At 38.7% G+C, this 17,109-nt stretch overlaps 2 protein-coding genes across 2 annotated transcripts; both read left to right on the top strand.

Annotated features, from left to right (window-relative positions):
* Positions 1–633: 633 nt before the first annotated feature.
* On the top strand, positions 634–9,990 carry lman1 (lectin, mannose-binding, 1). The gene is made up of 13 exons (XM_041058148.1): positions 634–873; positions 2,232–2,386; positions 2,560–2,667; positions 3,157–3,218; positions 3,587–3,686; positions 3,814–3,937; positions 4,461–4,519; positions 4,689–4,821; positions 5,079–5,266; positions 5,661–5,737; positions 8,990–9,152; positions 9,246–9,370; positions 9,465–9,990. The coding sequence occupies exons 1-13, from the start codon at positions 654–656 to the stop codon at positions 9,499–9,501; spliced, it is 1,551 nt and encodes a 516-aa protein (XP_040914082.1). The 5' UTR covers positions 634–653; the 3' UTR covers positions 9,502–9,990.
* Positions 9,991–11,637: 1,647 nt separating this feature from the next.
* cplx4a (complexin 4a) lies at positions 11,638–16,669 on the top strand. The gene is made up of 3 exons (XM_041059296.1): positions 11,638–11,801; positions 13,777–13,864; positions 16,442–16,669. Exons 1-3 carry the CDS (start codon positions 11,638–11,640, stop codon positions 16,667–16,669), a joined length of 480 nt encoding a protein of 159 aa, XP_040915230.1.
* Positions 16,670–17,109: the final 440 nt, after the last annotated feature.

The following is a 17,109-nucleotide window of genomic DNA, read 5'->3' as shown; positions in this document are numbered from 1 at the left end:
GCCTGAAATCACCACACAGATTTTCCACATGGACGTATGTGATATGTTTGTTGCTTTTGTTACTAATTCAGGTTTCCTATAAACATATATAAACAACGTATAGTACAGCAAAGGAAATAGTATACCATTTCTTCTTTGCTTGTTTCCGTAGCCGACTTACTTGCCTGGTAATTGAAGAGACAAACTGAAACAACTGGGGCAATTAGCTGGCTTAGTGTAGATGTATAGCTCAGTGGTTTTAATTCAGTTACTTTCTTTCTTTCTTTCTTTCTTTCTTTCTTTCTTTCTTTACTTATTTATTTGATTTATTTTATTTTAAAATTCAAGTTCTAAAAAACTCTAAAAACATTAACGCCAGGAAATAACCCCCACCATTAGAAAGCCCCCCCACAACCATTGGGGTGGGGGGGGGGGGGTTCCTAATGTCAGGGGATTTAGTCATTCTTCTGCCCCCCTCACTACTACGCCCCTGCTTACACCGTGTCGCTGACAGCGCTGGGGGCCCTTTTGTCAACGTCAGCTGACAAAAAAAAACGGGAGAGCGAGACAGAAAGGACGAAAAAAAACCGTCCAATGAGAAAACGCCCTGTTGGCCCTACAGGCATCCCGTCATGCTCGTGGACTCAGCGCTACGTCAGCAGTGATACCGAAACATGGCGGTGTCCGTAGCACGGCGCCCGGTTGCCAGCGCTCCTATGTTGATATTAACTTTTCTCACCACGTTAACATTTCACCGCAGTGTCGCCGATGTTGCCACCGGTGCCTCGACGTCCGAAGAGCCTCCTCACCGCCGGTTCGAGTACAAATACAGCTTCAAAGGACCGCACCTGGCTCAGACCGACGGCAAAATCCCCTTTTGGATCCACACTGGAAGTAAGTTAGTATCCAGCTGTCAACATCACGGGGCTGCTGGTCACCTAATGTTTTAACCCCAACGCTCACGACTGAAGAAAAGCCCGAGGTCAGCTGAGGCTGGTGCATGTTTGCGGTTTGTAACGGTCGTGTTTCCGCTCCGCACTTGCTGTCTAGAGGTGACAGCGGTTTGCGTTGTTCATTCACAAACGTTGCGTTAGGCAATGCATTTATTTTAGCGCCTTAGCCTAATTTCAGAGTCCCCGGTCACATATATAAATTGGTGCTGGGCTCATTTAAAGACGGTAAGAGAAAGGCTCCGACCGCTGCAAGAGTCTGTGCAGATGCGTGCAAGTGAAGCATTGAACTTTCCTCTTGCAAAATGGGCCTTTGGAGTCTTGCATCACACAGTAAGTTGTCCAGCTGCTGACATGAAGCATTCAGTAAGTGCTGCATGCGATCACACTGCATTCCCTCTACATCAGTATTGATGTAAGGTTGTAACCAAGTGTTATTTATCAATAAATTAACTGATTATTTAGTACAAAAAAAAATGCCCTCGCTATTTTCTAGAGTCCTAGTAAACTCTAGGGGGATGATGCAGTGCAAGGAAGCACCTCTGTATGAACAGCAAACACTGGGAGGGTATAGAAGTATCAAAAGTCTGCGGCTGGACTCAAACCCGGGACACTGTGATTACATAGTGGCGTAAACCCCTAGTTCACCATGACGCCCAAGTTTGTTTGTTTTGCCCCACCAACATCCAAGACACTAAAGTTATTCAGTTTACTGTCCAATCAGACAAAAATGATAAAGAAATAATCAATAGGTGACTTATCAGTTCACTGACTCAGCTTTATGTTGACCTATACACACCACAGCAAGGTTGGATTAGGTAATTTTATGTTTACAGTGCAGGGTTTTCTGATTAATCAACTGTTGTTTAGTTTATAAAATGTCAGAAAATAGTGAAAACTGCCCTTCACATATTTCCATTATATTTTTATCACATTGCTTGTTTTGTATGACCAGGACTCCAAAACTAAAAGTTATTCAAGTTACAATAAAATGAAACAGAAGGAGGCAACAAGTAATAAGTAGTGACATAACCAATCAACCGATTATCAGAATTATTGATGAATAATAATAAGTTCGCAAATCTTTATATGGGGCTTGAGTAGTAGACTGTACAAACAAATAATCAAAGGAAACGAGGAATCTCTGTACTGAGGCAGTACAGAGATTAGAGAGCAGGCACACCCTGATAGAGCTGCTCTGTAATAACAATGCTGTAAGTTAGCTGGCATGGAGGAAAGAGCCAGGCTCTGTCAGACTACTGAAATCCTGTTTCTCTCTCTCTCTTTTTCTCTCTATCCCAGATGCTATTCCTAGTGCAGACCAGGTGCGCATTACGCCATCCCTCAGGAGTCAGAGGGGCTCCGTGTGGACAAAAAACAAAGTCAACTTTGAACACTGGGAGGCCGAGGTGACCTTTAGAGTATCTGGAAGAGGCAGAATGGGAGCAGACGGTTTGGTAAGGAGGGGTGAAACTGCAGGGGAGAGGGTTCATAAAGCAGGGAAAGAGCCCAGTTTCCTTTTTAGGGAATATTGTATAGTATACAGTTAATCAGTATACAAACTGACAAAAGATGACAAAATGAAATGAAATGATAAAAAACAATTGCACACGTTTTCTTTGTCTGACAGGCTGTATGGTTCACAGTCACACAAGGCCTTGACGGTCCAGTATACGGAGCTGCCGACCAGTGGAATGGAGTTGGAATCTTCTTTGACTCTTTTGACAATGATGGAAAGGTCGGTGTCAACTTTCCAAGAATTATTTTGCCTTATCGATTAATGTATATTTCCAGGAGTGCTCCTGAAAGAGTTTCATGGGAAGGTTTGTAAACTGCATGTGCTGAAAGAGAGCTGGACATAGAGACTCACAGCTGAAGCCGTTTTCAGTCTTTGTTTATTTTTGTTGTTGTTTGGTGGAAACAACCAGTTTAACGACCTTCCGCTACTGAAAAGGCCCTTAGCCACACAAAGATGCATTCTGTTTGGTTGTTATCAACTCGTGTAGTCATATAGGAACTAATTATAACTGCGAGATGATCCACCCATCTATATATCGCTGTCTTGAAAAAAAACAAGTCTTTCATAGGTAACTTACCATCACATTTGAATATTACTTATTTGTGCTCGGCTATGGGATTTATATTGTGGCATAAGATTACCTAAAATCAAACTGACTCGATGAAAAATGATTTAATGCGTTTCCCTGTTTTTTCATTTTGCTTCCAGAAAAATAACCCGGCAATAATTGTTGTGGGAAACAATGGCAACCTTGTTTATGACCACCAAAAGTAAGTAAACATTTCTTTCGCTTTGTTCTGATGTCATCACCAACTCAAATTTTAACAACTTAAAGAAGATTAGGAAATATGATTGTATTTGCTTGGAAAGTAAATAATCCTCTATCTTTCCTAATCTCCTCCGGGCCAGTGAAAGCTTTAAATCACTTTTTCAGTGCCATTCCAGTTTGTCTTAGAATTAAACGTGTTTTCCATACCACAAAATGAGTGTTTACAAAAACATACATGGGCATTAATGTTATTCACTTATCTAATAAACTTTGATCACACTGTATTTTCCCCCACACGTGGAACTCTGTACTGTATAGGAATGTAAGTTATAGTTATATTTTTGTCTGAAAATTGTTGTTTTCATCCAGTGACGGCACCACACAAGCCCTCGGCACATGTTTACGAGACTTCCGTAATAAACCATATCCGGTCAGAGCCAAGATCACTTACTACAAGAAGACACTGACGGTAAGAAGGAATGAACACACAGCAGCAAACACACACACTCACGTTATAGAAATCAGTTATAAGGGTTATTGCCTGTGTATGAAGCTGAATATATGTTTTAGCCACAGCACTGTTCTTTCCTCTTCAGGTGATGATCAACAATGGTTTCACTCCAGACAAAGAGGACTATGAGTTCTGCACAAAGGTGGACAACATGATCATTCCCAGTCAGGGCTTCTTTGGCATTTCAGCCGCCACTGGTGGTTTAGCAGGTACTACTCTATTCTCACTCTGCAAGTCCTCATTTACTTGTTTAAAAAGCAAGATGGCACATTTCTCCTCAAGCCCTCTGAGTTTAACTCCACAGTCAATTCTCTGAGTCGATCAGAAGTTTGACTTGTTGTCTATACTCTGAGCAGAAATGTAAAGTCATCTGGAGTGGAGGCATGAACAAGCTAATTTGCAGTTAAACTACTGATGGCCACATATTTATCATCAGGATATTTCCCCACCTTATCATTATCTTAATTACTGTCAAAAAAAACATTTGAAGTGATATTTCCCATTCTTATAGTTTTTTAACCTGACAACCTAATTAGAGTGAGACCATTAGTCTGTTGTAACCCCATTATTGCCCCCACGTTTCTGTCCCGCTGTCACCCTATTGCAGAAAATAAACCTGATATCCCAAAACATTACTTTGTTATTACTATCCTGTCATGTACAGTGCTACCATGACTTTGAATATATTTTTCTATTGTCATTTTCTAATTCAGAATTTCTTTCCTCCATCAGATGACCATGATGTGTTGTCCTTCTTGTTATTCAGACTCACAGAGCCAGGCCAGCAACCGGTAAGTACATTTTCCTAGAGCTCCTCATACTTTCCCAATCCTGTGTGTGCAGTTTACTTTTCTGTAGCTGTGTGTCTCAGTGTGCGCATGCACGCATGTGCACAATATAGCCTAAGCACGGCCTCCATTGAGTTCAGAGTGGGGTTTTTTTTTGTCTTTCCCATTGAAGCCCCCACCTGAATCTGAGATTCCTAAAGAAGAGAAGGACAAGTACCAGGAGGAATTTCAGAACTTCCAGCAAGAGCTTGACAAAAAGAAAGAGGAGTTTCAGAAAGAGCACCCAGACGTCCACGGAGAGCCAAGTTAGTGTTCTGAAACCAAATGGCCCAGTTAATAATGTAAAATATGTTGGAAAAATGAATCATGATGAGTAAAATTGTTCTTATCTTTATCTGTTTTATATTGGAAGAAAATAAACTGTTTGAAAAGTACAAATTTCAGAATCATATACTCAAAGAGGCATGAGCATGCCCAAACATTATATTTGAAATATCTCATGAAAGGTTTGCAGATTTTATTTTAAGTGATTTTAATCTCAGATTTTTGTTTTCCTCTTCAGTTGAGGACTTATATGAGAGCGTGAATGAACGGGAGATCCGTCAGGTGTTTGAAGGCCAGAACCGGATCCATCTAGAGATCAAACAGCTCCATCGGCAGCTCGCTATGATCCTGGACGAGCAGCGCAGATACGTCTCTGTTATCACTGATGAGATTGCCAAGAAGGGGACTAATGTCGAGTCGGGACAGGTGGGCATATCGTTGCCAAAATTTTTTACACCAGATGCACACACTCGCAATAGGTACTGGATTATTTATCATTTCTTATTATCTAGAAATTCCCTTTTCACACAAACAAAAATGTAGGGATCCAAATGATACTGAGAGGTTTTTGTTCTGCGAGCCTTAGATTAATTTCCACTGGAAACCTGTTCAAAAAATGTGACAACACAGAAAACATTGCACTATGTTATGCTTTAAAAGCAAGTGACACTTATCATTCACTTTCTGTGTCCTCCTGCTCACGTAAAACAGTTTTTATGACAGGTTATCAAAACTTATAAACCTTTTTTATGACAGCTTTATCAAATGTCAACACTAAAGTGTTTAATCTTCAGACTATTGCGCTGTATTGCTCTTTTAGGTGGATTCTGCCAGTCCACAGCTGGGCTCTGTCATAGCCACCCAGCAGGAGGTTCTCAGAAACCTGAACGAGTTGAGGTAAGTAACGACGGCATCATTTGTTGCTGACCTTTGGTCACTCTTAAAAACAAGCTGTTGTTTTTGCAACAAAGATAAAGAGAGAAAGATCTGTGATACTCCAGAAAAACAAGGGAAATCCTGCTGGTTAATTCCCTTAAATCATATTTAATCTCAGGGTGCAGTGGCTGCAGCATCACAGGTGTCTGCCTCCCTGATAATCCAGCTGCAGTAACAGCTTCTTACGCAGTCAGTCCACTACCTAATGACTCCTTGCCACCCTGCTGTGACCTTAGCCCTAAATCATTTTACTTATTTGTTGTCTCTGCTTGTGATATTTTTGAATATATTCTCAGATATTTTATGATTTTTGCCGTGTTCTTACAGGTATCTGAGTAAGAAAGTCAGGGTTTTTTAAAACATATTATTTCTGAATTGTGTCACTGCTGAGACATACAGTAGCTACAGTGTCATAGGTATGGTAATGCTCAGCTATAATCTTCTTTAACAGTAAAAATGGTCTCCTTATCACTCTCAGATGACAGCCTGCACAGATTTTTAATGCCAAGATAATACAGCTTAAGAGATTTTATGATGGTGCGCCTTCCATGGCAAAGACTCAGATGACTGTTTGATTTCGGTGCTTATAGTGAGTAAGCCTGATTAGGTGTACAGAATGTAATTTTTTGATGTTTAGAGCTTTTATTTTGTCAATAACATATTTGTGCTTTTGTACGGCTTGCCTAAGGTGCTTGTGGGCTTAGACATTTTACGCACGCAGGAGATTTAAACAAAAGTACCATCTTCAATACCCTTCATGTCGATTAGTGAGTGGACTTTAATCACTATTTTCCTCTGTTTCACAAATAATTAAGTTATAAAATATCCAGCTAGTCTGCATAATTGTGAGCCTTTGGCTTAGCTGGTAATTGTTGAGGAGAAAATTAAAGTCCTCAGTTCTTTACTTATGCACGCTTATGCTCTTTCAAAAGTCAACTGTATGAACAAAAAAGTAGCGTTTATTTATTCAATAATGGCATATTTGTCCTTCTGCTACCGTTTGATTGTGTCTCAATTTTAACACACCATCTGCATAAAGAATTAATCAGAATCACAAGATATTAAAGATTCTGTTTTATGTAACATTAATCTCTTAGTCTCATGTATCATAAAAAAAACCAAGCTGTTTATATGCCCTAAATCCAACTGGACATTCATCCTCAATTTTTTTTTTTGCATACATGATTCTCTTTATTATGTGGCTGACCCATAACTCACATGTACTCTCACTTGTCTCACATGTTCATTCCACCTGAATGCTTCTGTAGGTGAATTATATCCTATGGATGGCAGGGAAAGACAGACTTTATGATTCAGTTTTAAGAATGCACCTTATCAGAGTGGTAATTTGAATTTAAGGTGGTGACAGTAAATAAGCTCATGACCCTGGCAAAAGGCTGCAGCTGCTCCCTCTAATGTGCTAATGTGAGCGACTGATCTGTATTACTTTGTAGATTAAGTGCTTAGTTTATCCTGACCCGTCTTTTTAAACACCAAGTTTATGATAGGACTTCATCTCAGCCTCTCTAAATATCCAAGGAGGGCTTTCTGCTCATAAATGGGTCACTTGTAGTAAATGAAGATTAGATGTAGGGTTTAATAAATGCTCACTTACTTTCTCAAGGGAGATTTTTTCCCCTCTCTGTGAAACAAATTAGATTTTGTTTATATGTCATCCCTGGCCATCCTCTCAGACTGCAGCCATGTGGCCGAGCAAGAAAAGGCCACATCTTAGCACCATTTTGTCCTTATCAGATTAGTAGTCTTTAAATACATCTGTCATACACAGGCAAAACATGGTTTCTCTCCAATTGAATTTCTTGTCGCAGTCCCCCCTCAGGGCCTTCCTACTTACGCTGCTGGAATTCCTTTCATTTGTCAAGTCACTATTTTCTTTCTAATCGCCTTAGATGTGTTTAAGATGATAAGGGAAACTTATTACTTCCTCCCTGTAAGTAATCAACTTTAAGAAATGACATTTTGTTGAGAAATATGATCCAGTCTTAGACATTGGCATTCTGCTCTGAGAATGAAGGTTTACACTGTATTTTAACCTCATTTAGTTGTGACATAGAAAGTGAAGATACAGATTTACTTATTTCACATTCAATAACTGGTGAGCCATGACAGTAACAGATTTGGATTGTACATTTTGAGGAAATGGAAACAGTAACTCAAAGGAAGACAATCCAACACACAAACCAGAGCCAGATGGATGCAGTGACACAAAATAAATGATCTTATCTGACTTTTTTGCCCTGCACCTGACTGAAAAGAATAAACACTACATGTAACGAATATTACCATAGAAACATAACAGGATCCCATTAGCAGATATTGGCAAGGACTTTTAACCCTATCAACCATCAATTCTCCTCCTCCCAAGCTCAAAGGTACTTAAAGGAATAGTTTGACATTTTGGGAAACTCTCTGCCTCACCTTGACAAGAAAAAATCAAGAACACTGGGGGAAAATTAAGTTCCAAACTAACTAACCAACCAGTAACTATGAGAAAATGGTCCAACTATTGAAAGCACATCCATGTGCGGATGTTTTTTTTTCACCTGAAGCGTCAGGCCTTTCTCATTTCTTATTTTAAAAACACAAGACATAAAGTTCCTTACAATACAATACATTTACAGTGACCAAATTTATGCTTCCACTTTTCATGCTTTTTTTTTTTTCAATCCCTATTTTAAGTTTGTATGTAGCACCATGGCGAGACTGCAGATTGCATAGTCCAGATAGTGTTCCTCTGTGGTCTGTTTCTTAACCTACTGTACTTGTAATCTGTTATAAGAACATGTTTTTATAAGGGATTAATTTGGCAGTCATGACCTCTTTTATCAGATGGTAATTTTCTGTTTTTCAAACTTTTGAGAATATGAAGTCTCTTGTGAATAGGGATTAAAAGATTAATTTTGGACTGTTTGTATTACGGTAAATAAATGATACCACACAGCATATTACTGTGCATCATGTTTCCCAACATGAATTCACTCAACACATGTATCAGATTGTAAAAGGTTAACCTTCTGACTATTTTGCTGAGATATTTATTAGTATTAAAATGTTGTTGGACTAAAGATTTTTATTTCAGTCTACTGGGGAACTGATTGCAGTGTAAATGTCTATAGTACAGTACTTCTACAGAGACCGGTGGTATCTGGCCTGTAAACTGTCACTTAGCGTGTCTTCTCTTTGTCTCTGCAGAAACTCCTTTTACGAGTCACTGAAACAGATCGGCTCAGCCCAGCACCAGGGAAATGCAGCTGGTATGGGAACATATGAGACCATTCAGCACTTCAACGACATCAAGGAACATCTGCACACAGTCAAAAGGGACGTAGAGCACCTGGTGCAGCGTAACGTTCAGGTATACATCAGAGTGTAGAATCTCACTTAGAGTAGTTCATAAAATAGATCAGTTGACTGAACTGTGCTCTCTTCTGTATGTTTTCACCTGCAGAATCCTGCTGAGAAGGTTGTAAAGTGCCCTGAGGTGCCTCCTATGCCTTCCTGCTTATCCACTGTTCATTTTGCAATCTTTGTTGTAGTCCAGTCCGTCCTGTTCTTCTGCTACATCATGTACAAGTAAGACGTTATTTTTACGTGGCTCTGTGTACATGTGCTTGCAGATCTTTACGACTCCCTAACGCTTTTTGTCTTTTTTTCTTTTCTCTGATAGAAGTCAACAAGAAGCTGCAGCAAAGAAGTTCTTTTGATGAAACGTATTTCTGAAATTAAAGTCTGTAAATGAGGGAATGTCCATTTTGGTAATTTTTTTTTTTTTTTGGTTTGATTATTTTCAGACTGTAAGTTATTGTACTTGGAAAATTTGGTTTTGTTTAAGAAATTTGTTTTAATTAATTGCAGATTTTTAATTTGATCAGTAAATCGTTGTGTATGAATGCTAGTGTGAGACATGTCCTGGACTTCCAACATGATGTTATATGTTTGTTACAGTATTTTCAGTTGGTCAGATCCTTAGATTTTGTTCTCAAAAGCTAAAATCTGCCACAGTCCCATTCCATAAAACTGAACTGACAACAAAAAGAACCTGTGTTTTGAAATGTGCAATTTTGTATAAAATAATGCTGAACTATTGGTGTTGAAAACTCAGACAGCACATGTCTGCCTCCGTTTATCTGTTATGAATGATTTGCAAATGTCAGAATCTGACATATCCTCTGCCAGAACAATTTACATAAACAGAAAACATAACTTACTCTGGTTTCTGCTCAATGCTTTTTCATGTGAGACACATGCCACACAAGCTGCATCTACGCTGAATAATATGTCTTCTGCTAACTGGGATATGTCTTTATCCCAGTTAGCAGCTGCACTACTTACATATGTAGTTGTACATCTTAATGTTTGAGCACCACTAAAGAAGAGCAGCAGGTGATGTTAATACAATATATATGTCTGACAGGTCAAATGAACATAATGTTTATATTATTATTATTTTCTTTTTTGTAATTTCTGTGTTTACAGTTAACCCAAATATTTAGCAATTAGAGATAAGCAGCATATAACACTTAATAGTCTATACAACTATTCTGCATAGTCGCTCACAGCTACATAGTGTGTTATACTGTCATTTTGAAGCCTCTACACTGTGGCAATATCAAAAATACTGGATTATATTTCCAGCCAGAGGAAACCTGAAAGCTTATCAGGGATTATGCTGCCACTGAAGCAGTTTGCTGCACATCCTTCTTTCCTTGAGAAACCAGAACATGAATTACATACAATCTATAGTGTGTATTACAGGTTCTTTTACGCATGTAGATGTAGGTGAAGTTAATAGAGCAAATGGTAATGGAGATCTGAGCATCCTTGAATCTCTTTCATGCTTTAAACCTATTTATCAATGCTGCAGTTTTGCAGACAGGAACACGAGGAATAGTAGACTTTAAATCATGCAAATCACTGCAAAAGAGGCCAACCAAATATATACCTCCTTCCACGTGCTTTCTTTTTCTGTACTTTCCTACTCTGTGAAAACCCCTATCCCAAACCTGTTGATTTCAAAAGTAAGTAAAAAAGCAAAACGTGGATTTACATTTCGCATAACTTCAGATATTATAAGACATATTTGACTCCAGATGAGTATTTCTGAAACATTTGACTCTGAAACATATGACAGCTCCAAAATACTGAGGTAATTGAGAGGTCCTGCTCCAAGCTTGCAGATATGATGGAGTGATATGGTGAAATGAAGTCTGAGTGGTCTCCTCCCTATGACTCACCCTCCCTGTCAATCATCCCCCCACGGAACAATAGCACGGCATGAAGGGAGGCTCCAGTGGGGATAAACAAGACTGTAATCCTGCTCCCCTATCTCTGCTCTGCTTGGTCTCAGCAGTATAAGCTGCACACGGGCCGCCCCATACTTTACTAATATGATTAAGCAGCAGTGGGTGGATGCAGCATATGTGTATAGTCACAAACCGAGGACCCCCAGCTCCAAAACTATTTTTTATGCTCATTGCTGCACCTAGCCCTGCCAAAGAGTGCACAAAGCGTCAAAATGAATAAAGACAAAAACATCTACAAAGGTCTGCTTGATTTAAAAATAGAGAAAACAGGCCATCTGCCTCTTAGTATAGTGGAGCAGGGAGGATTAAATCCAGATTATGGCCGAGGCAAAATGTTGTGTGTGTGTGTGTAAGTGTGTGTGTATGTGTCTGTTGCTTATCGTCAGTGTGTCCTTGGCTCCATAGACAAGCAGCAGGTTAGCTAGAGAGCTACCACTGGATTTGACAGCTATAGGAAAAGCCAAAGCGGAGGGCACCATAAAGGGAGCAATATCATTTTCATCTAGAGAGGCAGAGTAAACAGTCACATAACTCAAGATGGCTTTCTTGATCAAGAGCATGATTGGGAACCCCCTGTCAGGAATGGGTCTTGGTGGTGGAGGTGACAAAGAAGAGGAGGCCACCCCCTCAGATCCAGCCAAAGCAGCAGGGATGACACGCGAGGAGTATGAAGAGTACCAAAAACAGTTGGTGGAGGAGAAGTAAGTAGCAATACACACAGTAGTCCATAAGGAATTCATGGCATTGGTCCACAGAAAACAGTATGGCTGCAGAGTGTACAATCTGACCTTGACAAGCTACTATCTACATCATCACTGTTTAACTTTCCCTGTTTTGCAACCACACTTAACCATATCATTGGCATCTAAACCCGACTAAATGTAAATGGCAATGAATTTATGATTTTCATGCATCTACAATGAGTTTTTGAGAGATGCAATTGTTGCTGAAGGTCACAGCACGGCGCCTCCATAGTGGATCTTTTCTCTGTTTTTTTCCCAAATCAAATTTTCTACGTAATAATCCACTGAGGCTATAGGTCATGCTGGACCTGGATCAATCATCTCTCATAATCTGTCAACTGTTTCTGCATCAAGAACAGTTATGGGTAACAATCCAGTGTGCAGATGTAAAATGGCATGTACATGGGTCCAGTTCTTCTCACTAAAGCAGACATTTCAGTAGTAAAATGTGCACTTCGCAACAGTGTGATTAATCCATCCTGAATGCCATTTTGAAGAAATATTGTTAACTGTGTAAATTTGACAAATCCAAATTTGGACTTTCGTAAAACTGAGAAGATTTTGCAGCATCAAATCCAGTCAGTCTGTATTACATAACAAGATTAATCCACCCTCTCTACTCTTGTGTTTGGGGAATGAATTTATTGTTTTAAAATGTCATGACTCTCTGTAATTGTAGATTTCTAGTGACGTGTTCACATCTACAACAATGTCTCCTGATGCAGACAAATGTTTGATGGAAATTAAAAGGACAGATCCAGATCATGAAATACTACATTTCTTCCTTTCTAACTTTCAAAGTGTGTGTATAATCTGTCTTGAAGCAAAGAGCATTTTAACAAATGCATGGTTTGCTGATGGTTTGTTAGTGACCTCAGTCCGCTGTGTTGTTGTTTCACTACAGTTCAAGCTGCGACATCTTGGCTTGATTTCAAATCTGTCTGACTCAGTCTGGCCTAATAATCCCATCTTTAATTGGCTGAGGGAAAGTACCTGAATATCACCTTAAAAACACAGGAGTACTCAGGTTCTCACAAAGTGCAGGTTTAATAACGAAATAATGAAGAAACATGCTGAAATAATGTTTTCCACTGGCTTTGGATGTTACAAATGTTTATATCCTGATATTATTTACTTCACTGTTACACACAAATACAGTCACAGTGTGTATTTTATATTCTATGGAGATGAGAGAGGTTAGCCAATAGTGGTGTAACTGAATTTAAACTTTACTGAAGCCAGCAGATTCAGGGACTTACAGTACACTACAGATTGTTGTTTGAGGAATAATTATCTTTCGCAAAGACAATATTTCAACAAGTGTTGGTAAATATTTTAGTAAAGTAAAATCGTGTCAAATATTTGAAGCTATTTACATAAAGTCTTGATTTGACCGTAACGAGACAAAACCAGAACAAAACCAGCATGGATGCTCAAAATACAGTTTTAGATGTTAATATTAGGTGATGGATCTAACCTAACAGTAACTATTTCATTTTCTTTTTACTGTGTACAGATTTGATTACCGGCTATAATGATATTCACGTGGACTGAACCAATGGGACGTCATGATGAACTAAACTACCTCTCTGTTGTTTATCTGATCAGTCTGATGTTTATTTACATCAGGTTAGATGAAGATACAGTGAAAGCAAATCAGAACGAGACACTGGGAAAAGCTTTTTGTTTTATGAAAATCCTGATGCTGAAAATGTCATTACACTGCCCTTCAACCAGTGACAAACAGCTCAGGCACAAACACAATGGGGTCATAAAATCCCACCTTTCTGGTATTTTCTTGCAGCTTTTCCCTTTGTATTCTCAAGATAAGAGATTAACAGAGATAATATTTTTACTTTAATCGACATGGGATGTTTTTGTGACCAACAATAAAGGGTACTGTACCAATAATATTTTTTTATGTCTATTTCAGGATGGAAAGAGATGCAGATTTCTTACACAAGAAGGCAGAGAGGGCAACACTCAGGGTGTGCCTCAGAGAAAAATACAGACTGCCAAAGGTAAACACCTTATAGTTTATATCCCCTCATATTTTAAAATTTCATTTAATACTGTACATTAATAAACTCTCCTCACAGGGGACACAAAGGCACAATAGTTCTAAATTAATTACATCCAAGGGAACATTTTACTGTAAACCCCTTATTGTATTTAGCATTTATAAGCACGCTATCAAATTATACAAATGCTTTATAACATATCATAATGTAGCTGTAAACTGATATAAAGACATTTTAAGTGTTGCCATTCATTGACTGTTTATACCCCAGAATGGAGTTAATTGAATAATTGCCGAGAATTACATGAATATTTTCATTCTATTAACACTTACATGTGTGACAAGTACATTATAGTGTGTTCTCAAACATTGTTACGCCTTTATATACTGCTTATAAGTGCTAAGAAAAATGTTGTTAAAGTAAAACATTACCCATTACTTTAACTTGAGAGTTATGATGCAGTTTTTGAGCAATTTGAATTTTTTTGATTACATTATATTTTCCTTTTCTCAGTATTTTAATAAGGACTGATAAAAATAATAGACTAAAGAGAATAATTGCTTTATCCTGGTGGCAGAAAAAGCAGGATTTGATGACTGAGCTAAGTGTGAGCAACAAATAGCTGCTTCATGGATAGTTTAGGCTGCCTTAATCTAACAGCAGCACCTGGCAGCTGCAGCCTGGACAACAGGAGGTGGAAGCCATGCCAGTAGATTAGTGACAAAGACGTTTGACCAACGTCCTGGAGACGTTAGCCTATGTGTACCATATTGCACCTTGAGTCTTACAGAGCCAAATGCAGCTGAGCAGGTGTCCCAGGCTCATTAGGGAGCAACAGTCAGAGTGAAGTGGCTTCAAGAAAGAACCGCATCTACTTCAGTGCATGTAAACTGAGCAATTGCATGATTAAAAAAAAGGACTGTTAAAGAATAAAAAGCTGCAATGGAAGGAGCACAAAAGGTATGTTGGGATTTTATTTATGCCTTTTAAAGATAAATGCCAGCACAGAGGCTTCTAACCCTATAAATTAATCTAGTGGTGAAGCCTTGCTTGCAGTGAACTGTGTGTTTTTATTGCAAAGGAGCAAAATCAGTTTCTAATACCGTGATTTTTATTCATCTGAATGCAGTGATGACCTTGGCTGCTGGAGGCGTTTCTAATGGTCTCCTGCACCAGACACACTAGTGTTCCGTTTTCTTTTTTAAACAATGGGTTCATTCTTTTCACTATTTTTTTTTAAATTGAAACCGCATATATATGATTAATACAATGGCAGGAAACTATACATATAAATCTAATTATGTTTCCTTGAATGATGTTTACATTGCATGTCAGTTTGAAAAAGAGCAAATGACAAAAGCCAGAGTGTCTTTATTAGAGCTGAAATGAGCATTTTAAATGGCTTTTCACTGTCACAACAATAAGACACCCAAAGGCATCATGTTGTGTGGATTCTCTTCTTTTAGTGGGTGGGGAGTTGGGAACACACACACATGCTAGAAATGAGCTAGAAAAAAAAATGTACATATGTATATAAATTTCACGACACAAGTGTACAGTACGAATAGAAAAAGGAAGTTGGTGTTGTTCATCTAATGGAATTAGGGTCTCGTGCTTCACTATAGTAGATATCTTTAGACTATCGTTGGGATTCAGAGAGGAAAGACTAAGTCAGGTCCGAGATAATCCCACAGATTGAAGTTTAAAGTAGTCACAGTACAGTGCCCATTGCATGACTATTGCAGATATTAAGTGATTAGATTTAGTTTGTTGGAAAGGCTTTAAAAATTTAAATTTCTATGATGCGATAGAGAAAAAGTGCAGAGATAATACAGTGAAAGGAGACTCCCGCAAAAATGCAGAAAACACCGAGAGCAGAATATCCTCGAGTGCAGACAGTTGAACGTGGATTAAGACAGATTTTTAGCCTGTTAGCCTTGTTGCTTACTTAAATTTCAAATTAGAACCTAGTCAAATGTATTTTATGGTAAAATTTTGAATGTGTTACATTGGAACTAATGTAAAATCAAAGGAGGGAAATATAATTAATTGAAAAACGGTTAACAAATTGGTCTTTTTTCTTCTTTTTTAGATTTGTGTACAGTTCAGCTTAGCGATAAGTCCTCTGCTAAACCAGATAGCAGATATATATACAGTGTTTGTCAGATCTGAGTGTGGCAGTGGAACCAGAAATGTTATGGAAACCAGGCAGGCAGAAAGTTAATCCTGGAAAAAGCCTTTAAGTCAGTCTTTAGGTTGTTTACTTCAGCAAATAATAATTCAGTGCCATAAATATACAGTCTTTGTTATAAACAGGGAAAACAAAAATTGTCTTCCCTCAGCAAAATTTTGAAATGAACAAATACAGTTGTAGAATACAGAGAGGTCATTACTGTAAACTAGTTTATGTTTCTTTGTTTGGAGCTACAAGTAAGAGGAGTTATTGTGGTACCACATAGGTATAAAAAACTTGTCCTTAATATCTGTAATCAGTTCTATGACGCAATAACCTCTACTGCCGTGTGTCTGTGTTTCTGGGTTCTTACCGTGTTTTCCGCCTGATGTTGTCATCTGCAGAGCGAGCAGGATGAGAACATGATTGAGATGGCCGGGGATGACGTGGATGTGCCCGAGGAGCTGCTCAAGATGGTGGACGAGGATGCCACGGAGGAGGAGGGCAAGGACTCCCTCATGGGCCAGATTCAAAACTTGCAGAACATGGACATGGACCAGCTGAAGGAGAAGGCCTCGGCCACCGTCACCGAGCTGAAGAGCAAAGCAGAGGAGAAGTGCTCTGTCATGTGAACGGCCTGTGTTTAAATAATGAGGAAGAAGAAGAAGGGAGAAGGAAAGAACAAGAACAAGAAAATTAATTTCAACACTTTCTGGGAATCTACAGACCAAGCGGTGTTAAGCGGTGGTCTGGGATAAAGTCATACTGTAAAATGCCTATATAAGTATTCACATTTATTCCAAGCACTAAAAAGGCAAATCATCTCCCTGCAATGAAAAAAAAGCCTGGCCACACCTGGATTTGGAATATTGACATACTGTAAAAGTTTCCCTGTTAGCTTGTTACTAAATGGGTAGTAATATACTACATATCTTTGCAATAAACAGAAAATATTTTAAATCATGTCCAAGGTGCCCCGCCTCGCCCCTATTTCTGTTTCTTTAGATGAATGATGTAGAGAAGTGATTTTCCCTCAACATTCCCAGCAAAGTATTTCTTTTCACATCTCTTT

This window comes from Toxotes jaculatrix, chromosome 16 (genome assembly GCF_017976425.1).
Source record: "Toxotes jaculatrix isolate fToxJac2 chromosome 16, fToxJac2.pri, whole genome shotgun sequence".
NCBI classification, from domain to species: Eukaryota; Metazoa; Chordata; class Actinopteri; family Toxotidae; genus Toxotes; species Toxotes jaculatrix.
Note: the sequence above shows the minus strand (reverse complement) of the source record. Positions and strands in the feature narration are given on the sequence as shown.